This window comes from Pristiophorus japonicus, chromosome 7 (assembly GCF_044704955.1).
Source record: "Pristiophorus japonicus isolate sPriJap1 chromosome 7, sPriJap1.hap1, whole genome shotgun sequence".
NCBI lineage: Eukaryota > Metazoa > Chordata > Chondrichthyes > Pristiophoridae > Pristiophorus > Pristiophorus japonicus.
Window position 1 is genome coordinate 86,824,505 of NC_091983.1, and position 26,389 is coordinate 86,850,893.

At 49.3% G+C, this 26,389-nt stretch overlaps 1 protein-coding gene across 4 annotated transcripts in view; it reads right to left on the bottom strand.

Moving 5' to 3' along the window:
• The window catches only part of cimip2c (ciliary microtubule inner protein 2C), a 120,925-nt gene that overhangs the window by 23,255 nt on the left and 71,281 nt on the right, over positions 1–26,389 (bottom strand). The window contains exon 4 of one of the 4 annotated variants that reach the window (XM_070884400.1): positions 7,758–10,054. The exons of the other annotated variants lie outside the window; for them this stretch is intronic. Within the exon in view, the coding sequence (XP_070740501.1) occupies positions 10,051–10,054 (4 nt within the window). The 3' untranslated portion in view covers positions 7,758–10,050. Of the gene's footprint in view, positions 1–7,757; positions 10,055–26,389 lie in introns of those variants that run through there. 4 annotated transcript variants of the gene reach the window in all.

The following is a 26,389-nucleotide window of genomic DNA, read 5'->3' on the forward strand; positions in this document are numbered from 1 at the left end:
CACTAATTTTGGGGCACAGTGCTGCTGAGACACCGCCCCCCCAAAGCTCCAGGGCAATTTCCCCGCAGGAGCTAGCACCCCCCTCCTCTGGGCGAAAAGGCCATTGCGTCCCGTTAACGCACATTGCAGGCAATAACGGGGCTATAAAAAGGGGTAATTTCGCCCTCCCCAAATGTCTAGAGATCTCAGCCTTGAATATACGCAACGACTGAGTATCCACTGTTCTCTGGGGTAACGAATTCCAAAGATTCACAACCATCTCCATGAAGAAGTTACATCACATCTCAATCTTAAACGGCCTACCACTTATCCTGAGACTATGCCCCCTAGTTCTAGACTCTCCAGCTAGGAGAAACAGCCTCTCAGTATCTACCCTTTCAAGCCCTCTCAGAATCTTGTATGTTTCAATCAGATTACCTCTCATTCTTCTAAACTCCAGAGAGTATAGGCTCAATTTTCCCCAGTGATTTGCACCATTTTTTTGGCGTGCGCCACTTTTCTTGGCCTAAATTTAAAAATCCAAGTTTTTCCAAAGACTATGCGCCAGCATAACGATTTTTTAATGTTTTTTTTGCATCATAGGGAGCGTAACCTGATGTCTGCGCCACTTTTTTACAATTATGGAAATCTGCCCAATTTAAATTTCTCCTAGGACCGTGTATGTGACCATTCCCGAAAAACCTCTGGCACTTAAGAGAAACCAGTGCACATCAAAAAATCGGCGCAGAAATACGCCATCGTTTTTATGTGAAGTTTTGGAGGGAGTCAAGAACACATAAATATCTATAATCAAGCTTAAATTTTTAAAACTTAAAATGCAGGAAATGGAAGTTTAATGGAATTCTTTAAGTTTTCATTTTTTTTAAACTGACACACCACCACCAAACGTATCCAAACTGGGCTCGAGGGGCGGAGCGCGGCTGGCAGAATCAGTCACTCACCTGGACACAGTGTCTCGGGGGCTCAGCTTGAAAAGAAGCCCGGGGGGGTGGGGGGCTGTGGAAGGCGAATGGAAGGCATGAGAAGCCTTACACAATACATCAAATGAAGCCCGGAGGGGTCCCGATCATTGCGCCTGCTCAGACCTAGGTGTGGTCCATACTATGGCATCAACCTTGGGGAGAGAGAACAGAGAACCTTGTCCTGTCTGCCATTTTGAGCTTCTTCCAAAGGTAAAACGTAACCATGGGGCAATACTGACAATGCCATACCTTGTGCAAGCCTTCTGCATGATGGTGCTGCGGAGGAGACAATTGATTCGACATCATCGCATGAGGAACCTCAGAGCATGTAGGGTGATGGGCAGGAGGCCTTACCTACGTGGGTATATTGAGACAGGCATTCCTTCCTGCACCTGAGTGATGTAGACTGTGTCAGAAGGCTGCGTTTCCACAAAGAAGTTGTAATCGATATCTGTGAGTTAGTAAAAGCAGACCTGCAACCTAGAAGCATCAGGAGGACTGCTTTGTCAGTTGAAGTGAAAGTTACAGCTGCACTTTCATTCTATTCATCTGGATCCTTCCAGGCTACAACTGGGGATGTGTGCACCATTTCTCAACATGCAACACATATCGGCATTCAGCAGGTAACTCTGCACTATATGCCCGGAGGAATGACTACATAAAGTTCCCCATGACTGCCCAGGCAAGGCGTAAAAGGGCTGTGGGCTTCGCCAGGATTGCTGGCTTCCCAAAGGTACAGGGCTGCATTGATTGTACCCAGATCGCCTTGCGAGCACCTTTGGAGGATTCCGAGATGTACAGGAACAGAAAAGGCTTCCACTCTGTTAATGTGCAGCTTGTGTGTGATGACATGCATCGCATCATGTCAGTTGATGCAAGATACCCTGGGAGCACCCATGATGCATTCATCCTACGCGAGAGTGTTATATCTGCCATGTTCCAGCAGCAGCCAGAAGGGCAGAGCTGGCTACTGGGAGACAAAGGGTATGGCCTCGCCAGCTGGCTCATGATGCCCCTACGCCGTAACCCGGACCAAGAATACAATATGTCGCACATTGCGACGCGCAGCATAATAGAGAGGACCATTGGCATCTTGAAACGGTGTTTCTGATGCCTGGGCCATTCCGGAGGCTACTTGCAATACTCCCCTGAGATTGTCGGTCAGTTCACTGTTGCCTGCTGCATGCTGCATAACTTAGCCATCATGAGGCAGCAGCAGCTGGTAGTAGAAGACCCACCTGAGATGAGAGTGACTGATGATGATGAGGAAGGTGCAGATGATAAGGAGGAGGAGGAGGAGAAGGTGGACGAGGATGTGTAAGCCATGCAACTACCTGAACCCGGAACACAACAGTGGAGGAGGGCAGGCCATCGTACCCCGTTAATGATTGCTCGAGCCTTGCACCAGCAGCTCATGCGTGAACGATTTGCAGCCTGAAGGCTCAGCGGCAACTATTCCACATGGACCATCTTTACTGTTTGGACGTGTTCCATAATGTTGTGTTGTGTTATCATCATCATCATCGTAGGCAGTCCCTCGGAATCGAGGAAGACTTGCTTTCACTCCCAAAGTGAGTTCTTTGGTGGCTGAACTGTCCAATACGAGAGCCATAGACCCTGTTACAGGTGGGACAGACATTCATCAAGGGAAGGGGTGGGTGGGGCTGATTTGCCGCGCGCTCCTTCCACTGTTTGCGCTTGACCTCTTCACGCTCTTTGCATTGAGACTCGAAGAGCTCAACGCCCTCCCAGATGCACTTTCTCCACCTCGGGTGGTCTTCGGCCAGGGTCTCCCAGGTGTCAGTGGTGATGTCGTACTTTACCAGGGAGGCTTTGAGGGTGTTCTTGTAACGCTTCCGCTGCCCACCTTTGGCTCGTTTACCATGAAAGAGTTCCGCATAAAGCATTTGCTTAGGGAGTCTTGTATCTGGCATGTGAACTATGTGGCCTGCCCAGCGAAGCTGATCGACTGTGGTCAGTGCTTCAATACTGGGGATGTTAGCCTAGACGAGGACACTGATGTTGGTGTGCCTGTCCTCACAGGGGATTTGCAGGATCTTGCGGAGACATCGTTCGTGATATATCTCCAGTGACTTGAGGTGCCTTCTATTCATCGTCCATGCCCCAGGTCCATACAGGAGGGCAGGTATTACTGCAGCCCTGTAGACCATGAGCTTGGTGGTAGATCTTAGGGCCTGGTCTTTAAACACTCTTTTCCTCAGATGGCCGAAGGCTGCACTGGTGCACTGGAGGCGATGTTGAATCTCCACATCAAAGTCTGCCTTTGTTGATAAGAGGCTCCCGAGATATGGGAAATGGTTCACATTGTCGAGGGCCGCGCCATGAATCTTGATGATTGGAGGGCAGTGCTGTGTGGCGGGGACAGGCTGATGAAGGACCTTTGTCTTACGGATGTTAAGCCTAAGGCCCATGCTTTCATATGCCTTAGTGAATATATTGACTATATCCTGGAGTTCAGCCTCAGAATGTGTGTTGTGTTAATGGAACAAATGATGGCAATGATTCTTGTTTACTTCAAAAAGTTGTGTTAATAATGGAACAAATAATGGAAATGATTCTTCTTTAGCTCAAAATGTTGTTAATAACGGAACAAATAATGTAAATGATTCAATTATAATGTAAAATCTACTTTATTCAAAAGTTTAACAAACATTTGTTTGTACTTAACTGAACTTTCATAAAAATATTCTTGCATCAAACTTTAAAGTTTTCAGTTAAGATCACTTGCAAACTTTCAGATCACTTTGAAACTCTAAGATCACTTAAAAACTTTAAGATCACTGACAAACTTGTTACATGTTACAAAAAATCTTTAATTTGAGAACAGTTACAAAAGTAACAACAATAATAATAACAACAACAGCAGCAAAAAAAGGCTGCACCCATCTCTCCTCCACCTTATTCTAAGAAGCCCGATGCACGTGGTCTTGTTGATTCCACCACTGCCTGCAGGCGGTGGCACAGCGTTTCTCGGGTTAGTACTAAGCTTATTCTTTCGAGCATCTCGGGTAATGCGCACTTCTTGATGGGGGGCGTGGGCAGGCAGTAATGTGGAAGGCCCAGCTTGGGCCTCTTAAGAGGCTGGTCTGGGGATTGGAGTGGGAGCGGCAGTTGATTCTGTCAATGGCCGCAGGATCTGAGCGTGTTCCCTTATTGCAGCAGCTAACTCCGACAGTCCCTCCATCATGTGCCCTGAAAGTGTCTCAACTACCTGCAACATTCCCTCTCTCATGTATACCAACATTGTATCAGCTACCTGCGACATTCCCTTTCTCATGTTCCCGGACTGTGTTCCCATTTCTTGTGCGAGTGTTGTTACTTCTCCCAACAGTTCTGATACCTCATCACCCACCCACTGATGGTGTCCAGGAGTGATCGTGTAAGGTGAATGCTTTCTGCACTCATTGCCATCATCTGAACCACATCTGTTAGATCCTGGACCTCAGGAGAGCGCTGTCGAGCTCTCCTTCCCCTCCTCACCCTGGGTGTGGCTCGCTGCATTCTACTGGGACTCGCAGCCTCAGATGGTGGGGCCCTGGATGTGCCTCACTGCATCCCACTCGGACCCGCAGCCTCGGACGGTGGGGCCCTGGGTGTGCCTTGCTGCATCCTACTGGAATCCCCAGCCTCGGACTGTGAGAAACCATGGAATGTCCCAACAGTCGTACCGCACAAGAATGAGCCTGGCACCTGAATGGGCGGCACCTGCACCTCCTTCAGAGTGAGTACAACAGTGGGGGCTTTATCCATCCCCTTCCCCTGTCCCTCCTCCTCACCCCTATGCTCTTGGTCTGGAAGGTGGGATTGGAAGATGTTCTCCTCTTCAGGCTCGTCCGCGTCTGAATCTTCTTCTGCATCGGTTTCTGCCTCGTCAGGGTTGGCCTCAAGTTCTACAAAATATAACAGAACAGATAAATGGTTAGCAGCAGAGGAGGGGGCAGGGTGGGTGGCACACACAGTGCAGGCAGCAGGCTCATTTAAAGGACCACAATGAATGATAGCACATTGCATCAACCGAAGCGTAGCTGACAGAGACATCCCCAGGAACCGAAGCATGGCTAGCCCACACAGTACTTAACATTTAGCAAAGCCAGACTGTGGAATTTGCAGGACGTACCCTCTCCCTCGAGTGTGGGCCCAGCTTGTGCAGTGGTGGTTGCTTTTCTCCAGGCAGGGCCCATCAAAGCAGCGACCTTCTCATCCAATGGTGTCAGTGGCTACAGATTTGTCAGGCCTCCTCCTGTTCGAGTTCTTTCCCTTTTGTTGTGTGCCACCTTTCTCTGCAAAGATTAAAATATAACTTTTTAGAGAGGGTGTCTTTCTGCTGGGTGGGACATATATAGTTGGTCACATTTACAATTGCAATTCCAGTGAATAAATGAAAATATTATTTACACTATCTACTTGACCAAGATCCTGCCATTTCTTTTTGCTTTGGCCTCCAGACTTCAGGGTAGACACCAATGCTTCGTAATTTTCTGCAAGTTGGTTCCAGCGTTTCTTCATTTCTTTTGGTGAAACTTTTATGTGACCTTTGTTGGTGTCCAGCTCGTGCCATCTGCCTTCAATTACAGTAACTAGTGCCTCCACTTCATCCTGTAAGAAACTCTTGGTTCTTGTGCTGCGTTGCATCTTGTATTACAGCTCTGATTTTTTCCAATGAGAATTAAAGTCCTCACACACATTCAGCCGAATGCAGACCGGGAGCTGTACTGGGCATGCGCGCCCGTACGAATCACGTCAAAAATGTCCTTTTTATTTCACGCATGCGCAGAAGGGGGGGGCACCGTTTTTTCAGCGCAGACTTTAGGCTCCACCCCCCAAGGCTACAGGACAGGCTGCTTGGCGCCAATTTCAAAAAATAGAACGGGGAAACTTGCTACTTTTTTTTGGAGTACTCCGGGCCAAGAAAAATGAGCATAACTCTAGCAATACGCCAAAAAATGGCATTGGGGAAAATTGAGCCCCTAAGGCCCAATCTATTCAATTTCTCTTCATAGGACAACCCTCTCAACCCAGGCATCAATCTAGTCAACCTTTGTTGCACCACCTCTAAGGCAAGTATATCCTCTCTTAGGTAAGGAGACCAAAACTGTGCATATTACCCCAGGGTTTGGTCTCACCAAGGCCCTGTACAATTGCTGCAAGACCGTCTTACTCTTGTACTCCAACCCCCTTGCAATAAATGCTGACATTCCATTTACCTTCCGAATTGCCTGCTGTACCTGCATGTTAACTTTCTGTGTATTTTGTACAAGGACACCCAAATCCCTATGAACACCAACATTTGATAGATTCTCACCATTTAAAAAAATTTGTTTTTCTATTCTTCCTATCAAAGTTAATGTCACATTTGCCCACATTATACTCCAACTGCCACCTTCTTGCCCACTCACCTAACCTGTCTATCCCTTTCCAAACTCTTTGGGGTGAATGGGTGGGTTTGGGGTGGTTGGGAGGTTAAAGTGAAATCTTAATCTCGATCACAACCCGCCTCCAATCCGCCCACTTCTGGTTTTAACACGGGGTGGGGGGGGGGGAGAGAGGGGGGGGTATTGTCCGATCCTTGGGTGGGGTCCCCATAATATATGATGCCAGTGCGTGATGCACAGAAATTGTGGGCATCAAAGCTTCAAGTCACACACCATCCCAATCGCTGATCCTTCATTGTTACTGGCTCAAAATCCTGGAACTCCTTAGCTAACAGCACTGTTGGAGAATCTTCACCACATGACCTGCATTGGTTCAAGAAGGCCCACCACCACCTTCTCAAGGGCATCTAGTGATGGGCAATAAAGGCTGGCCTTGCTAATGATGCCCTTGACCCGATAATGAATAAAACGAAACGTAATAAAACAATTATAGAAGCACAATAGAGAATATCTGTGTGGAAATATGTTTTTTTAATCGAAACTAGCAATGTCTTCTCTTCCTTGTCATTCCTGCTTCTTCACTGCCACCACCACATACTCTGTCACTCTGTGAGATTTACCTCATGTTTATCCTCAAACTAAATCCCTGGGGTGGTTATACCTGTACTGGTGCTTGCGACAGTTGGACTGGGTGCTAGTGGGTGCTGTGAGAACCCAGTTTCTTCCATTTAAGTGGGAACTCAGGCTAGCTCCCCATGGTTGCTGATAAAAATAGAGGAATCTTTGTGAGAACGCTGGCTACAAAACATCCCTTGAAACGGAGCTTACACACCATGTGTAATTAAAATGTGCTGCAATGTGTGCCTGTGGGTGACATAGGAACGCCACCTAATGAATAGAGGAGAAAGAAAAACAAGGAAAGGATGATACTAGTCCTGAGCTTGGGGAAGGAGTCCAGCTTCACCTTCCCTCACTCACTATTTTATATTTCCCACTATACCCTAATTCCCTATGATTTTAAAAGTGGCTTGTCCCTTCATAATTCCTTCCCCGCTGAGCATGCACGATCTAGCAATGGAAGTGGATGATCCCACAAGATCAGTAAAGTGCATAAACCCCACAGCTTTGCCTCAGCTTCCAAAGTTTTTAACCAATAAGAGACACTGCTGTTCCCAAACTGCTTACTCGCTAGGACAAGTCCCAGCCTCGCCATGCTGGGATTGGTTGGAAGACCATCGTTGCTGACGTCATTGAGCCCCTTTTCATGCTTCCAATTGGTCAGCACATCACATCAAACAACACTGCGCCACAATCAGGCTATCAAGTTAGTAACACGCACACAAAAATAAAAGAGGCCTGGTCAGTTTTGCCCAGAATCACAGACCTGAATTTCAATTCATAATTATAAATCCAAAATGTTTGTTTTATTTAAAACACAACAGAATAAATCATTGTTTCAATTTTAAAAACAATCATTTTCTTTAAGTTTATTAAAGTGGTGGCTAAGGACCTGGGCTCTAAAGAATCTTTGACTTTATATATTATGACTCCATCCACACTACTTCCTCCATTTGCTCAAGTGAACCGAATTACGAAAAACAAATTTTTTGTTTCGTACTTTCCCCTTTCTTTGGAGGTGCATCCTCTCCAAGCTGCTCTGTGTGGCCCTATCTCTATTAGAGGAGTTTAGTGCTCGGGTGCAGCTGAAGCTCATTACCCGATCCTGGTACAAAGTCGTACTTTTAGTTTTGAACCTCATGCAACATAAGTGATTTTCAGGCTCCTGTTCTTACTCCATTGTTTATTGCTTTCCTCTCCCAAACTCTTGGACATCAGGATTTGGTATCTCACTTTGCTTGCTCCCCATCCCAATGCCACGTGACCAAGCAATTGTGATCGAATGTCACGTGTTTTAACCTCTCGGAATACATCCCTGAAAGTGTATATTGTAAACTTATCACACCCAGGCAAACATTAACATACTTCGGGGATATCCTTTTCATAAATTCTGCACCAAATGTCAGTTATCAAATGGAAAAAAATTCAGAATATGTTTTTATTAATACACAGCAAAAGAAACACAGTACAAGTCAAATATATAAAAATACAGAAAAAATATGGAATATCCAGCTCCCGGCTGACAGACATCTGATGACTTCATGAACTCCCCTATGGTCTGGGGACTCCAGTTTGAAACATCAAGAGGAGCATTAGAAATATTGAGGGACAATTTGCATGCACCCAACCAGGCTGTCCTTGGGCCTTGTTAAAACTTTTTGTGCGAGCTGCCAGTGACTGCCGTGCCTCCACAGGCAGCTCATGCTTTTAATTACAATAATATTGAGATGCTTGCCTCACGAGCAGCGGCCCCAAGGTAAGTCCTGGGAGGGGAGTTGGTACGGAAAACGGGGTGGGGGCAATCACAACCATGGAGTCGGGGGAGCATTCCTACTTCTCATTGCTAACCAGGTGGGGTTGCTGACCAGGCTGGATGTATTCCTGGAGGTTTCATCACATGACCTCTCGCCAACTGCCCTGCCCACACACTCCCGCCATTAGTCGCCCAACACGTCCATCCTCGTGGTGCACCGCTTTCCCACGCCAATTGGTGAACAGGCTCTTCATTACCCAATTAAATGATTCTTGACCATTAGTCAAACAGACTTTTCTTCCTCATCTCCAACAGTTTTATAACTAATAAACAAGAGAGTTGAAAGAAAAAGGGTTTTTTTGAGCCCCTATGATTTTTCTCAATGGGTTGCTCCCAGCAGTGTCCTGGAGATGAATCTGTAATTCCTGGAGACTCCTGGAGAATCCTAAAGGGTTGGTAACCCTACTTACAAGCTTCGTCCCATATCAGTAGACCAAACAATTATTTCAAACAACATTGAGATGTCTCCAGGTTAAAGACAGGGATGAATGTCTTTTAAATCAAGAATGACAAATAATGAAATTATGTAGCAGCATACAACAATATACCCCTCGCAAACATGCATGTCTGCAATACTAGAAACACATTTAAGTTTATTGTTTGTGTATACTACTTAGCAATAAAGATAAAGTATTAAAGTTATCATGTAAATTGTTCTACTCCTCAGCTGTTTTAGAACGATTTTCCCAAGAATACAGCAATGACACATCATGATGGTAAGAGAAAACGTATATCCAAGGAAACATCACCATCGACTAACTGTAAATGCTAATTGATCATTGGAGAATTTCAGTCCCGGTATCCAGATATTAATTAGCCCTTGAATTGCATCCTGTGAGTCCTTTCAACCAGATTGCTGGCTTAGCATCCAGTCATGGGTACCTTTCGTCTTCTGTTCAATCAGTCGGTATATATTAAAATCAATCTCAGCACTAAACTGATTTCGTGAAATCTGATTTACAAAGCTAGCCTCACCCAAATCTGATTTACAAAATTACTTTTACATTACAGTCAAATCGTCACATAAAATTAGATATGTTTTTATACAAATTGTAAACAGCTCGGACCTAGTTTCTTAATATGAAATTAGATTTTGGATTTATCCTATGAGAAAAGTTAAACTAACTCAATTTCAAAAGGAAACCGTTTGTCAAATCTGTAAATATTGTACAGCATGGAATTGCTCTTCTCCTTGCTTAACAATGGAGCCTGGTGTTTGCAACCTTCTGGTGTCCTATTGTGTTGAAGAGATGGGAGACAGAAGCTACCTGTAGTAAAGCATGAAAATGAAAGCCCATCATGAAGTATAATTAAGTAGTTTGTCAAACAATATTTTTATGAGATTGTTTCCTCATTGAGCTATTGTTCTTTATATGCCTATATAAGATTCTTACACCCCAACACCATCTGCTGCAGTTGTCCACAAACCATAGATGTAATGATGTTCATTGAGTTTAAGCTCATTAGTTTAGACCTTTAACCTGTTGCGGGAGAAAATTGGTCTAGGTAATGAAACAGATTGCACGCGGCGTGTGTGGGGGGGGGGGGGGGGGAGGGGAAAAGGGATTGTAGATTAACATTGCCATCAAATTCATAAAGACATCTATGCAGAAGTAACACAAATTTTAATGAAATTATTCTTCTGAAAGCAAGGCTATCTACAAAAATGATTTCTTTGCACAGAGTCTGCAGCACAGAAACAGACCATTTGGCCCAAATGGTCTGTGCTGTGTTAATGCTCCATTCAGTCACCTCCCATCACTCTTCATTTAACCTTATCAGCATACCCTTCTATTCTTTTCTCCCTCATGGACATATCTAGCTTCCCCTTAAATGCATCTATGCTATTTGTCTCAACTACTCCTTTTGGTAGCGCATTAACATTCTAACCACTCTTTGGGTAAAGGAGTTTCTCCTGAATTCCCGACTTGATTTATTAGTGGCTACTTTAGATTTATGACCCATAGTTTTTCAATCACCTACAAGTGGAAACATCTTTTCTATATCTACCCTATCAAACGCCTTCATCATGTTAAAAACCTCCATCAGGTCACCTCTCAGCCTTTGCTTTTCTAGAGAAAAGAGCGTCAGCTTGTTCAGGCTTTCCTGATAATTATAACCTCTCAGTTCTGGTATCATTCTTGTAAATAATTTTTGCACCTTTTCCATTGCCTCTATATCATTTTTATAATATGGAGACCAGAACTGTGCACAGTACTCCAAGTGGGATCCAACCAAGGTTCTATACAAGTTTAACATAACTTCCCTGCTTATCAATTCTATCCCTCTAGAAATAAACCACAATGCTTGGTTTGCTTATTTTATGGCTGTATTAACCTGCAATACTACTTTTATTGATTTGTGTTTCTGTACTCCTGGATCCCTTTGCTCCTCCAGATGTATTCTTCTTGCTTCCTACTAATATGATTTCTAAGGTGACAACTGAGTCCAATGTGGGATCAACAGACTTTGTCACAGGTGGGGCAGGTATTGGTTGAAGGGACGGGTGTATGGGGTGCCTGGTTTATCGTACGTTCCTTCCGTTGTTTGTACTTGGCTTCCGCGTGCTCCCGACATAGATACTCAAAATGTTTGGTGCCTTCTTGAATGCTTCTCCTCCACTTTGAGTGGTCTTGGGCCAGGGATTCCCAAGACTCGGTGTGGATGTTACATTTTTTCAAGGAGAATTTGAGAGCATCCTTGAAGCATTTTCTCTGCCCTCCTGGGACTCGCTTGCCGTGATGGAGCTCAGAGTAGAGTGCTTGTTTCAGGATTTTTGTATCAGGCATGTGGACAATTTGGCTCATCCATAGGGACTGATTGAGCGTGATCAATGTCTCGATGCTGGGAATGTTGCCTGAGAGAGAACACCGACATTGGTACGACTATCCTACTAATGGATTTGCAGGATTTTGCGGAGGTAGTGTTGGTGGTGCTTCTCCAGTGCTTTGAGGTGCCTACTGTGCCTTGTCCATGTCTCTGAAGCATATAGGAGGGCGGGTACCACTACTGCTCTGTAGACCATGAGCTTGGTGCCGGGTTTGAGATCTTGGTTTCAAACACTCTTTTCCTCAGGCGAACGAAGGTTGCCCTGGTACACTGAAGGCGGTGTTGGATTTCGTCATTGATATCTGCCCTCGCTGACAGAAGACTCCCAAGGTATGAAAAGTGGTCCACACTGTCCAAGGACTCGTCATGGATCTTGATAATCAGGGGTCAGTACTATGTGGCTGGAGCAGGTTGGTAGAGGACCTTTGTCTTACGGATGTTTTTCGTACGGCCCAGTCTCTCGTATGTTTCGGTGAAGGTGTCACTGATGGTTTGGAGTTCGGCCTCCGAGAGTGCATAAACACAAGCGTCATCTGCATACTGTAATTCAATGACAGAGGTTGGAATAACCTTGGTTCTGGACTGGAGGGGACGGAGATTGAACAATTTCCCATTCATCCTGTAGATTAGTTCCACTCCAGCATGGAGCTTGATAAAGGTGTGTTGTCTCGCTGGGCTGCTCAGGGCCCGCTGTGTGTGGTTCTACTGGGGCCCGGGACTGGTGTGGAGCCCTTTCGGGCCAGGACAGAAGCGGCCGGCACCAGGTCCCTTCAGCCTGGGACAGAAGCAGTCGGCACGGGGTCCCTAAGCCGCGCTTAGCGGGGAGCTCCAATGTAAAAGCCAGTGGGCAGCCCCAGCAGGCCCTGAGCAGCCCAGCAGGACAGCACACAGCAGGCCCTGAGCAGCCCAGCGGGACAACATACAGCGGGCCCTAAGCAGCCCAGCGGGACAACATACAGCGGGCCCTAAGCAGCCCAGCGGGACAACACACAGCAGGCCCTGAGCAGCCCAGCGGGACAACATACAGCGAGCCTGAGAAGCCCCAGCGGGACAACACACAGCAGGCCCTAAGCAGCCCCTGCGGGACAACATACAGCGGGCCCTAAGCAGCCCAGCGGGACAACACACAGCGGGCCCTGAGCAGCCCCTTCGGGACAACATACAGCGGGCCCTGAGCAGCCCCTGCGGGACAACATACAGCGGGCCCTGAGCAGCCCCTGCGGGACAACATACAGCGGGCCCTGAGCAGCCCCTTCGGGACAACATACAGCGGGCCGTGAGCAGCCCCTTCGGGACAACATACAGCGGGCCCTAAGCAGCCCCTTCGGGATAACATACAGCGGGCCCTAAGCAGCTCAGCGGGACAACATACAGCAGGCCCTGAGCAGCCCCTGTGGAACAACATACAGCGGGCCGTGAGCAGCCCCTTCGGGACAACATACAGCGGGCCCTAAGCAGCCCCTTCGGGACAACATACAGCGGGCCGTGAGCAGCCCCTGCGGGACAACATATAGCAGGCCCTAAGCAGCTCAGCGGGACAACACACAGCAGGCCCTGAGCAGCCCCTGTGGAACAACATACAGCGGGCCCTGAGCAGCCCCTTCGGGACAACATACAGCGGGCCCTAAGCAGCCCAGCGGGACAACACACAGCAGGCCCTGAGCAGCCCCTTCGGGACAACATACAGCGGGCCCTGAGCAGCTCAGCGGGACAACATACAGCAGGCCCTGAGCAGCCCCTGCGGGACAACATACAGCGGGCCCTAAGCAGCCCAGCGGGACAACACACAGCAGGCCCTGAGCAGCCCCTGCGGGACAACATACAGCGGGCACTGCAATATATTTTGCTGGAGAATTCCTATTAGCTCAAGGTGCTTTAATCTTTTCTGAACCAAAGTGACCATTGGACCGATCTTCCATAGAAAATTGCAGCCCCCATCAGTGATTAATCTCAACTCAGTTCCTAATTTATAGATTACATGGATGAACTTCAACAATTGTACATTCCTGTCTGAAGTAAAAATGGGGAAGGTAGCTCAACTGTGGCTAACAAGGGAAATTAGGGATAGTGTTAAATCCAAGGAAGAGGCATATAAATGGTCCAGAAAAAGCAGCAAACTTGAGGACTGGGAGAAATTTAAAATTCAGCAGAGCAGGACAAAGGGTTTAATTAGGAGGGGGGAATAGAGTATGAGAGGAAGCTTGCATGGAACATAAAAACTGACTGCAAAAGCTTCTATAGATATGTGAGGAGAAAAAGATTAGTGAAGACCAACGTAGTCCTTTGTAGTCAGAATCAGGTGAATTTGTAATGGGGAACAAAGAAATGGCAGACCAATTGAACAAATACTTTGGATCTGTCTTCACGAAAGAAAACACAAATAACCTTCCGAAAAAAATTAGGGTTCAAGGATCTAGCGAAAAGGTGGAACTGAAGGAAATCCTTATTAGTCAGGAAATTGTGTTAGGGAAATTGATGGGATTGAAGGCCGATAAATTCCCAGGGCCTGATAGGCTGCATCCCAGAGTACTTAAGGAAGTGGCCCTAGAAATAGTGGATGCACTGGTGATCATTTTCCAACAGTCTATTGACTCTGGATCAGTTCCTATGGACTGGAGGGTAGCTAATGTAACACCACTTTTTAAAAAAGGAGGGAGAGAGAAAACACAGAATTATAGACCGGTTAGCCTGACATCAGTGGTGGGGAAAATGTTGGAATCAATTATTAAAGATGAAATAGCAGCGCATTTGGAAAGCAATGACAGGATCAGTCCAAGTCTGCATGGATTTATGAAGGGGAAATCATGTTTGACAAACCTAGAATTTTTTGAGAATGTAACTAGTAGAGTGGACAAGAGAGAACCAGTGGATGTGGTGTATTTGGATTTTCAAAAGGCTTTTAGCAAGGTCCCACACAAGAGATTAGTGTGCAAAATTAAAGCACATGGTATTGGGGGTGACGTGGATAGAGAACTGGTTGGCGGACAGGAAGCAGAGAGTCTGAATAAACGGGCCCTTTTCAGAATGGCAGGCAGTGACTAGTGGGGTACCACAGGGCTCAGTGATGGGACCCCAGCTATTTACAATATACATCAATGATTTAGATGAAGGAATTGAATGTAATATCTCCCAATTTTGCTGGGTGGCGGTGTGAGCTGTGAGGAGGATGCTAAGAAGCTGCAGGGTGACTTGGACAGGTTAGGTGAGTGGGCAAATGCATGGCAGATGCAGTATAATGTGGATAAATGTGAGGTTATCCACATTGGTGGCAAAAACAGAAAGACAGAATATTATCTGAATGGTGACAGATTAGGAAAAGGGGAGGTGCAACGAGACCCGGGTGTCATGGTACACCAGTCATTGAAAGTTGGCAAGCAGGTACAGCAGGCGGTGAAGAAGGCAAATGGCATGTTTGCCTTCATAGCTAGGGGATTTGAGTATAGGAGCAGGGAGGTCTTACTGCAGTTGTGCAGAGCCTTGGTGAGGCCACACCTGGAATATTGTGTTCAGTTTTGGTCTCCTAATCTGAGGAAGGACGTTCTTGTTATTGAGGGAGTACAGCGAAGGTTCACCAGATTGATTCCTGGGATGGTAAGACTGACATATGAGGAGAGACTGGATCAACTGGGCTTGTATCCACTGGAGTTTAGAAGAATGAGAGGGGATCTCATAGAAACATATAAAATTCTGACGGGATTGGACAGGTTAGAGGCAGGAAGAATGCTCCCGTTGCTGGGGAGATCCAGAACCAGGGGTCATAGTCTAAGAATAAGGGGTAAGCCAGTTAGGACCGAGATGAGGAAAAACTTCTTCACTCAGAGAGTTGTTACCCTGTGGAATTCTCTACCCCAGAAAGTTGTTGAGGCCAGTTTGTTAGATATATTCAAAAGGGAGTTAGATATGGCCCTTACGGCCAAAGGGATCAAGGGGTATGGAGAGAAAGCAGGAAAGGGGTCCTGTAGTTGAATGATCAGCCATGATCTTTTGAATGGTGGTGCAGGCTCGAAGGGCCGAATGGCCTGCTCCTGCACCTAATTTCTATGTTTCTATGTTTCTAATGGGCATAGGCGCACAACGTTTTTTTATTCATTCATGGGATGTGGGCGTCGCTGGCAAGGCCAGCATTTATTGCCCATTCCTAATTGCCTTTGAGAAGGTGGTGGTGAGCTGCCGCCTTGAGGTAAAGGTTAGGGTATTTTCCAAGATGCTATCAATAATCATCTAAAAGACACACTTGGGGGAGAAATTCAGGAGTGCCCCGTTTCGGGGGCAGGCACTAATGGTTTCTAACTTTTTTTAAATTCGGCATTTGCACCAAATCAAGCGCTCCACCTCCTTACTGGAGCGCAAGAGGCACCAGGCAGCGCAGTACTCGTTCAGTGATGCACACTGGGCCATGCAGCGCTGTGGTGTTGGAAGGCTGCTTCCCTCCCTTAAAGGGAACGTCCATCGTTGCAGGTTCTGAAAAAGAACTTACCTGGCCGCCGATGGCAGCCATGATCCAGCCCGATCAGTCCAATGCACTGTAACAGAGTGCCGGGTTGATTGATTGATGGAGAAGATTGAAAAAAAATCAAAATCAGCACGGGTAATTTTTTTTTTATTATTACCTCGGCCACCTCGCCTTTAAGAATCACCCCCTGTAAGGGAGAACAAAAACCCCTCATTTTTCCTAGAAGAAAAGGAGCTGTGGGATCTGCCTGTGCTGCAATAAAACAGAAGGCCAGTGTCCTGGAAGGAACAGAGAACCCAGATCCAGGCATGGGTCACGACCGAGACGATGTGGCCTTGGCAGAGCAGTGATTGGATGGGGGAGGACACCGGAGGGCCAGTGATGGGGCAGAGTGAGCCCAAAGCAAGGGGCTTCAAGCCAATGGGAGAGCACTTGCTCAAAAACTGTGGGATTGATTCATCACCATTATCGGGCTATTGTCTTCCCCATGTTTACACCATTATCGGGAAATTATGCAGACCTTCAGAAAACTAGGGAACCCAAAACAAACCAAGGGCCTACACAATGGCTACAGGAGGCCCACACCCTGCCAACCCAATCAACACCTACTCAACCCTTGAGTAGGTTAACATCTGAATGGTCAGTGGAAAAAACCCGCAAAATCTAACACAAAGCCCACCAATGGGAATGATTGATTTCAGCACGAGAGGCGGACTGGATATCTGGCTATAAGAAGGGGGTTCTGACCCAGTGTGTGTGTGTGTTCTGCTCTCGTGATTCAGCAACTAGCAAGCCTCTCGACACAGAAGGAAGACCAGTGTCCGAAGAAACCGAAGACAGAAGAAACAAACCACCAGACTGCAAAAGGCACAGCAGTGAGTACTACCTCTGGTCCCCAGAACTCCCAACTCAGTTAGGTCAGGAAAGGTGGGAGGTTGGGCATTGTACTGCTAATACTTGTGTAAAAATTTTTGTTGTGTCCGTTTAGTGGGATTTAGGGGCATTGTTTTGTTGGTGTATTGCTGTTTGTTGAGATACACCTTGTCAAATAAATTGGAAGCTTAAAGTTCCTCTAGGAATCGCCTCATCTCAGTTCTGTTGTATTACATCTCCTGATCGTGAGTCTTGTGTCAGAACAGTGTAAGGGAAGCCAGGAGTGCCTCGAAAACGCTCAACTGTGTGCCACAGGCTAGGGAAGAAAGCGGTTAGGAGTGTTTGACACTCACAGGTTTGTCACAGGCTAGTCATAGGCTGTGAGGATGCACGAGTCTCAAAAGCCCCTTCATAAGCTGTGGATACAGTCTCTACAGGAGTGCTCTTGCAGCACTCAGGGTACCTCACAGGCCAGGCATAAGTTGTGAGGGCAGAAGCCCAGAGAGAGACACCCAAGGCACAACAACACTCCCCAGAACCCCTTACAGAATATGGTGACCACGGCAGGACATAAGCAAACAGGAGATGTTAATATAACAGATAAGAGAGGAAACTAAAATGGAGGAGAGAATTTCCTCATACATTTTTGGCAAGGTGAACCTCACCAAACCTTGCGTGCAAGCCCTCACACGGGCTGCTACTCAGAGAACAGCAGGGAAGGACCACAACCGCAGGGTGGAAAAGGCCATCTGGCTTATCTGATTCACCCGCCAAGTCCAAAAGCTCGGCCAGTGGGTGAAGGACTTGGAACAGAGTCTTCAGAAATCAGAGGAGCTCTCTGCTATCCGGGTTGCGGTTGGGGACAACCTGCTGGCCGAATTAGCTGAGGAGCAGCAAAGGAAAAGGCAGTTGGAGGAGACCTTCCGAAATAGCCGGGACTATCTTCAGTGTCAGGTCACTGAGGCCAAGGGTAGTGAGGGGTCCCTCCGGGAACTCTCGGTACGCCCAGAAAATTAGGGAATTAGAAAATAAATTAAAAGATGTACAGGCAGCCTATAAGGGGTAAGCCATTTAGGACCGAGATGAGGAGAAACTTCTTCACTGAGAGAGTGGTGAACCTGTGGAATTCTCTACCTCAGAAAGTTGTTGAGGCCAATTCACTAAATATATTCAAAAAGGAGTTAGATGTAGTCCTTACTACTAGGGGGATCAAGGGGTATGGCGAGAAAGCAGGAATGGGGTACTGAAGTTGCATGTTCAGCCATGAACTCATTGAATGGCAGTGCAGGCTCGAAGGGCCGAAAGACCTACTCTTGCACCTATTTTCTATGTTTCCTAATGTGGCCAATAGCAGTGAGTTTGCAGATCACAGCCCCAGCCAGGAGAGGATTAAAACTCTCACCCACGCTCTATCTCAGGCAAAGGGGATGGTCGCCCTGATAGGACCTGGAGGGTCCATAGGGGACAAAGGAGAGTATTGGGGGCTAGAGGAGAATCCAAAGACAAGAGGTGCCCGACCACCTCCTGAGGCACCGGTGGTTTGTCCGGTGGGGTACCAGGAGGAGCAGGGCGCGCAGGTAGTAGCATACCCAGGGCTGGGAGCAGGACCAATTTGTTCCGCTCGGCAGCAGGGATGTGAGCCGCCCGCTGAGCGTCAGCTAAGGGCTGGATCAGGCGACCAGGCACTGTCTGCTGCACCGGGTATGGTGGGACAGCTGGAGGTTAAGGGACCAGCGCAGAAAGATCCTGAACCAGGGCGGATGTGCCCGGTCAGGCAGCGCAAGTACGGTCCTCCACAGGCAGGTGGCCAAGGTCGGGGAGCGCTGGAGAGCGACTTTATTATTCCCCATGGAGTTCAATCACTCAGGGCCATGGTGGCCCATTTGGCCAAACTCACTCGCACTGGGGACACGTCTATCCACTTCATGGAGGTGGTGCAGGCAGGGGAAATTAATGGGTGTGATGAGGAAGAGACAGCCAAGCTGCTGCTCTTTTCTCTGGATAGTAAATTGTACCAGGCCCTCCCGGCAGAATGCCGGAGGGGGCAGCGCACATTTACTGAGGTCCAGAGGGCCGTCCTTGAGGCTATGGGTTTCAATGACGGCAGTCCTTTCGAACGCAGCCTGCTGGGAGCTCCTCGACCGGGTGAATCTTTCCGCGGTACAGACCAGCCACTGGCTGAGGATGCTGGTGGCAAACTGCTTGCCCCGGCTCAAGGCCGGGACCTCAACCTCACCGAGGAAGCAGTGATCAGGCAACTGGCACTGATCCAACGGAATGGAGGAGGGGATGAGGAGAAAACCTCCAAAGGTCGGATAAATGAAGTAAAACCCAACTCGATTCCCAAAAGGGAATGGCTCCAGGAGGGTGGCCGCTCGTCTGATAAGGAGGGTGTGTGCTACGGGTGCGGGAAAGCTGGGCATTTTAAAAGGGATTGCAGGAGCCCAGTAAAGAGATATGGGGGGAGAAGTCCTTCAGGAGTGGGGGAAGTGGAGGAAGCTCCTCACCATCCCTTGACGAGATCGTAGCTGCAGTGAGGACAGTGCTGGAGGAGACTGAGAAGGTAGCCACGGCAACAGGCAGGGAAGCATCAGCAACCCTGCCAGTACAGAGGCCGTGACTAGCCCAGACCCAGCCTGCATACCTGTGCCCACTAGTATACGACCCCTGGGGACGACCCTGGGTCAAGATGGAGGTTGAGGGTGTATTGGGTACTTACCTTTTGGACACTGGTGCTTCCAGCACGATAGTCCATTCGGAGGACCCTGCAAACTCACCTCTATCAAACGGGGTGCCGTATCAACTAGTTGGGTTTACAGGAAATGAGAAGGCTTGGTTTTTCTCAGTCCCGCTCGTAGTTTGTTTAGAAGCACTCCAAACGCAATGGAAGTGCATCCTGATGAACTGGGAGCAGGTGGGAAAAGGGATCTTGGGGGCTGATTTTATCATCGCTCGCCGGATCCTAGTAGACTTGAGGAATCACTATCTATGGGGTACAGTGAGCACGGGTGCAGAAGGAGAAGTCATGGTTATTGATAAGAAACAGGGAAAAGGGACTCTGTACAGTGAAGCCAAAAGGGGGTTACGACCTGGAGGTTCAGGCCGGTAACACCCCGGCCGAGTACCGGGCCTATGTGCAAGCAAATCTTGCAGCATTTGCCACCCATAAACACGATTGTGGGAGAGTCACAGGAGTGGAGGTTAGAATAGATGGGGATCCCTTGTCCCGGCCGCAAAAGCAGTATGGCTTTCCCCGAGAGGCAGAAGCAGATTGGAGCAAGCTTTAAGCTCGCTTGTCGAGCAGGGTGTTTTGAGACCCATAGCCACCCATGTCAACTCCCCGCTTTGGCCGCTTAGGAAACCGGGCAATTCTTGGAGGGCTACTGTGGATTACAGGGTGCTCAATAAAAACATCCCAGCTTGTGCTCCCACAGTAGCGGCGGTTGCGGATCTGATAGGGGGAATCCCTGCATCCGTAACCACGTTCACAGTGTTGGACATATCCAACGGGTTCTGGTCTATCCCTGTACGGAGGGAAGACCAGTACAAGTTTGCCTTCGCCTTCAGGGAACAGCAGTATACATGGAGCTGCCTCCCACAGGGCTTTCATAACAGTGCCAGCATTTTTCACCAATGCATGGCGAACTGCTTAAAAGGCTTCAGCCAGCCACACCAGCTGGTCCAGTATGTGGACAACCTGTTGTTGTTCACGGACAGCAGTGAGGAACACGGTCCACTGCTGGCCGAACTGCTGGTCTTACTGAAGGAAGGGGGTTTTAAAGTTAACCTCAAGAAAGCCCAGATAGGTCTAGGAGAGGTAAAATTCCTGGGCCTGACGATAAGGGCGGGAGAAAGGATCATTGATGAGGCTAGAAGAAAGGCAGTACAGGAACTCCCTGTCCCTAGGAATGTATCGGGGGTGAGGTCTTTCTTGGGAGTCACTGGCTACTGTAGGGACTTCATCGAGGACTATGCAGCCACTGCCGCCCCTCTGCTGAGACTCCTACACAAGCGGGTCGAGTGGGAGTGGGACAAGGGCTGTGAGGCAGCATTTGTCCGTCTGAAAGGAGACCTGCAGGTAGCGCCAGCCCTAGGGGCAATTGATGGGGGAGAGGTGGCGACAGCTTAAGTGCAGTGTTGCTCCAGGGGCGAAACGGTCAGCTGAGACCAGTGGTGTACTCCTCAAGGGTCCTCACGGAGGTAGAAAAGGGATACTCCAATTGTGAGAGGCACTTGCTTGCCACTCACTGGGAAGTAAAGAGAGCTCAGATCTTTACAGGAGTATCCCCCATTACATTCCTCACCCATCATACCCCGACGCAAAAGCTGTTGGACGGGAGGATTAAGGACGGGACAGTGAGCAGTGCTAGAATCACTCTCTGGACCCTCCTCCTCTCCCATATGGCATTAAAGGTCAAGGGCCTCTGCGAGCCCAGGCTCGCAGCAAATTTAATCTATCCAGGGCAGCCGCATCGATGCTCTGTGGAGGGGGTATGGGACATCGACTTTGGATTTCGGGCAGGGATACACCCCACAGGCCGTGAGATCTACGTTGATGGCTCCAGTTCAGTGTCCGCGGGTACAAGACTCACGGGCTGTGGAGTTTGGGATCCTAAGGCAGGGATTGCCTTGGCTCTTAAACTCCCATGCACCCTGAGTGCCCAGCAGGCGGAACTCTCGGCGGTGATGTATGTGGTCACACACCCCGAGGAATTCCCTACCCCATACACGATTTGCTCGGACAGCATGTTCACTTGCAATTCGTGTACAGAGTATCTGGCAATTTGGTCACGCCGGGGGTACACCTCTGCGGATGGGAAGCCCCTTGTGACCAAACCCCTGCTAGAAAAGATCGTAGCTGCAGTGGGAGAAACCGGGGATGTATATATCCATAAGGTAAAGCCCACTCCAAAACTGAGCCACGGGGGGAAGGTAACCAGCAGGCAGACCTGCTGGCAAGGGAAGGTGCTCGTACAGGTCGCCCATGGGACTCATACGAGGCAGGCAGGATAGCAGCAGCAAGAAACAAGCCAGGTACACAAGGGAGCGTAGGGGCGGCTGTGGTCGCGGACCTTAAAGTAGTCCAGATGCAGGATATGGTCCTGAAGGCTGCCTTGGCTGCTAGCAAAAAGTGGGAAAAGACTGAGGGCCCGAACAGTGCTGCAGATATTGCTGTGCGGGAAGGCATGTTGTTTAAAGGGGACAAATGGGTAGTGCCACCACAACACAGGAGGGAGTTCCTTCAGCTGGCCCATGAGGGTCCAGGTGCGGGACACCCCGGGCCGGAGTCTACCTGGTAACGGATAGAAAAGGCAGGGTGGTGGCCAGGCCTCCGGAAAGACGTCCGCGACTTCTGTGCGGGCTGTCTGGTTTGCGCTGCAAACAACCCAGACCCTCAGAAAAGGAAGGTGTCTATGGGACACGTCAGGCAGGTAGAGGGACCGTGGCAGTCGATCCAGATTGACTACATCGGACCCCTACCGGCCATCCAGGGAGGTTATAAATACTGCCACGTCCTGGTGGATGTGCTTTCCAAGTGGGTGGAAGCCTTCCCTTGCCGAACAGCTACCGCGGTGGGGACTGCAAAAATCCTGGTGAGGGAGGTGTTCTCTCAGTGGGGTCTACCACAAATCGTGGCGTCCGACCGGGGAAGCCACCTCACCGGCCAGGTGATGCAGGCCACCCTAAAGGTGCTGGGGATAAGAGCCAAATGTCGCCTACAACCCTCAGTCCTCAGGCCCCGTAGAACAACTGAACCGGACCCTAAAGGAAAGGCTGCGCAAGGAGACGGGAGACTCACCGAACAAGTGGGTGGAGGTCTTACCTTTGGTCCTCATGAGAATCCGGGCCAGTCAGTCAAAGAGCACAGGGTACTCACCCCATGAGCTGATGACTGGCCGGATCATGAGAACCCCAGTGCATGTGTTGGTGCCGGTTCTCACCGAAGGGCAGCTTCGAGAGGTGAACCGGGACCGCTTCGTCAGGAATCTGTTTGAACAGCTTTAACAGATTCACTGGCAGGCGGCCAACAACATGGGTAAACAGCACCGTGCCAATCGGCTGCTGCTGGAACCCCGCAGTCACCATGATTGGGAGGTGGGCGACCAGGTGATGGTGAGAAGCTTCGCCCGGGTCGGGGTATTTGAACCACTGTATATGGGACCATACAGCATAGTCGACAAGGCTAGCTCTATGGTCTATGCGGTTCAATTGCCTCGCCGGGTGAAGTGGTATCACATTAATCAGTGGAAATTGTTTGACTCCAAAAGAGGTAAAAAACAGAGGGGACGAGCAAGGGAAGGGAACCAGGCACTGGGGGAAGATCAGGCCCCGGTGGATGTGGAGGCTCCGGAGGAGGCAGCGGGCCCCGAAGCTCTACAGCCGGGGCTGGTTCACTGCTTCTGTAAGGCTATCCCACCACTGGGTAGGGGTTCCCAGCCCACTAACAGAAGTAGGGAGAAAGGCTCTACCATTAGCAAGGTCCAAGGGGAAGCTGAACCTCCCATGGTGGATCAGCTGGGGTTAGCCCAAGAGGTGGAGGAGATAGCATTGCAGCCCATAACGTGGGACTCTGCACCGACAGTAAGGAGGAGTAACAGAGTGCCACAGCCCAGAGCGCCGTGGTCCCCTGTTTACTTAGCCCCCCGCCCCAGACCGAAAAGGCGAAAGACAACAGGGAGGGTGCTCTGTTGCGCTAGCAAGGGTCTCCCACCGATTATCCGGGTCTCGGGAGGGCCTTGAAGGGCAGCACCAGACCCATTCAGGGGGACTATACGAGCCCCTCAGCGGAGGGCATCCTGGTTCCCAGGGTACGGTCAGCCGAGTGGTCGACGACGCCTGTACAGTGACAGGATATAGCCTGGCCACCCGGGGAGACGGGTGGCGGTGTGTATATTTTCCCTTCCTGTTTTGTTACTTTGTGTTGTGCGCATATGTGTTTAGGTAAGGCAGTGACGGTTGGGTACAGCATTTTGTGTTTGGAACATGTTACGCGGGCCGAGCCTGGAGAGGTCTCTCAAGGCAAGGCCATGTTCTTCTTGCCTTTCAGATGTCCACACCTCCCTATTGGACATTAGTGATGCTGGTATCGCTAAGGATCTGCACCGGGCACCGAGGGGACACCGAGGACTCCCTGGTTTTCGGATGCTCCGGGGGCAGAGCGCCGACAGTGACCACAGGAGAAGGGACTCCGGCAGCGGATGGCCGGGTCACCTACTCCCACGAGGGGAAATGGCCTGGGTGGTTGGGATCGAACTCCACCAAGTACTCCAACCATAAGGACTTTACCTACGGAGAGGCCTCCATCCACTGCCCGGAGATCACTGTGGCCACTTCCAGAGTGAGAGTGACAGAAGGCAGGAAGGTATGCCTAACTTGCCAAGGGGACATACCTCTGGGACGGTGGTGGTGGCTCAGAAACCTCAAGAGGGACATGGGAGACCGACACTCGGACTGGGAATGTCTGGATAATGATACCTACCGAACCATCATGGGGTCATCTGGCGGGGTCACGGTGTGCTGGGAGAAATGGTGGGCGTACGACCAAGGAATTTATTTGTGTATGTGGGGATCCACTCACGTGTGTTCAGCGGGGGTCTCCATTGCTTTCTATAGGTGGTGGTAGGATGTCGGGGATGGAGTGGTATGGGATCACAGCGGGGAGGCGTGTGTGACCCCCAATCCCCGGGTACCAGTAACCGCCACCGAACTAGTAGTTCGGGAAAGGAAACCCCCACCCACGGCCAAGCCCACCGTCCCACACGGGTGCCCGGGGAATGGTTTAGTGTTGGTCCCGACCGAGAAACTACTTTATCAGTGGGTACACTACGCGGTGGCATCAGTGGTGCTAAATCTGACAGAATCCGCCTACCTACGTGGTGTCCCCGGGAAACCAAGCTGTTATACCAGGCTCTGCTGCGGGAGATGTTCCGGAAGTTCTACGAACTGGGATGTCAAGGTGACAGACTTGTAAAAACAGTGGGATAGGGCCAAACCGGGCAGGCAGAGGCGTGGCATTTTAAATGACATTTTCACTGGGTTTAACACCGGGGCGTCCGCCTTAAACAGTTTGGATAACATGCAGCTGGCCCTCCAGATAAATAGGTTAAAGAATCAGCTGCGCAAAATCCTGGGGGGCGAGAATACCGTATTGGGATCCGCGCTCCACAAAGAGGTGGCAATGACAGTTCACTTAAAGGAGATTATCTCTCAATTGGAGGCACAGGCCAGGGCTGTAAACGCTTTGATTCGGGAGAATAGAAACGCCTCCGATCAAGCTGCCCAAAATGAGGTATGCATGCTCTATGGGGCCTGGTTGTTGGGAGAGGGACGGAGTAACCTCGAGGATCTGAGATAGGGACAGGTCCCCTCCTGGATCAGCAACCTGCACTTAGCAGCACTGCACCCTCATGATAATGTTTTGAGTCCTTGCCAACTTCATGTAGCGTCGGAAGCCTACCTGGTACCGGTGGACTGTGGAAAGTCAAACCATACCATCATGGGTGTGGTGGTCAGGATGCCCGTGATGGGGCGTCCCCACGACCAGCACCCCTGTACCGAGTGGAGAATGTGAGTGTTATTCGTGGAGGGGTGCATGTTCGATTCCAAGAGGTCCCACCTTATGTCACAATGTGGGAGCACACTGTGACAGGTACAGACCTCTCGGGTTGTCGGAGCAGGGGAGCACAGGTAATCCTGTGCCCCCAGCACTTGAACACTTTTGCAAGGCCACAATGCGGGTTCAGCACTGCTGGGGCAGAGCCTATCAATTGTACAATGGAGGTAATGGCCCCTAACCACATGCCTCCACAGGTAGCATATGTAGGCAGTAGGACATATTGTGTCACCACAAGTGCCCAACAGTATGAACACAGACCGGGAAGGTGGTGTCCAATACCGTACAGCAGCTTTTGCTTTCAACCCAGGGCAGAGGTTCAAGTGGCACACATCAGAATCACACCCATCCCTGAACCTTCCACGATTCACCTCAGTCACCTACAACAATATGTCGCCCATTTTGGCTATCCCATTGCCCCACTACCTGAGAAACTTACAGCTCTCCTCCAGGCAGTGGATTTGTCTCAAAAACATTTTTACACCATCGAGCAGAAAACTGAAGTTCTAGCAGGGGAGATTGCCCAGATTAAACCCCCAGCATGGTGGGATTTGGGGATATGGGCAGACATACCTGCGTGGATCCAGGTGGGATCACATGTCTTGGTAATCGGCCAACTCCTGATTGTAGCTTATCTGCTAGTTACAAGCTGTCAGCTCAGGAGAAAAAGAAAAAGAAAGCAGTTCCTCAGGCTACTACGCAGACAGGAGAGCCGCTGCTAAACCCTCAAAGCGTGTAAACAAAGCTTGACCGCAATACTCAGGTGGTTTTGTTATTTCCAGGGATGACCGCGTTTTCATACATGGCCCCTTGGAAGTTTGCAGGGCAGGTTTG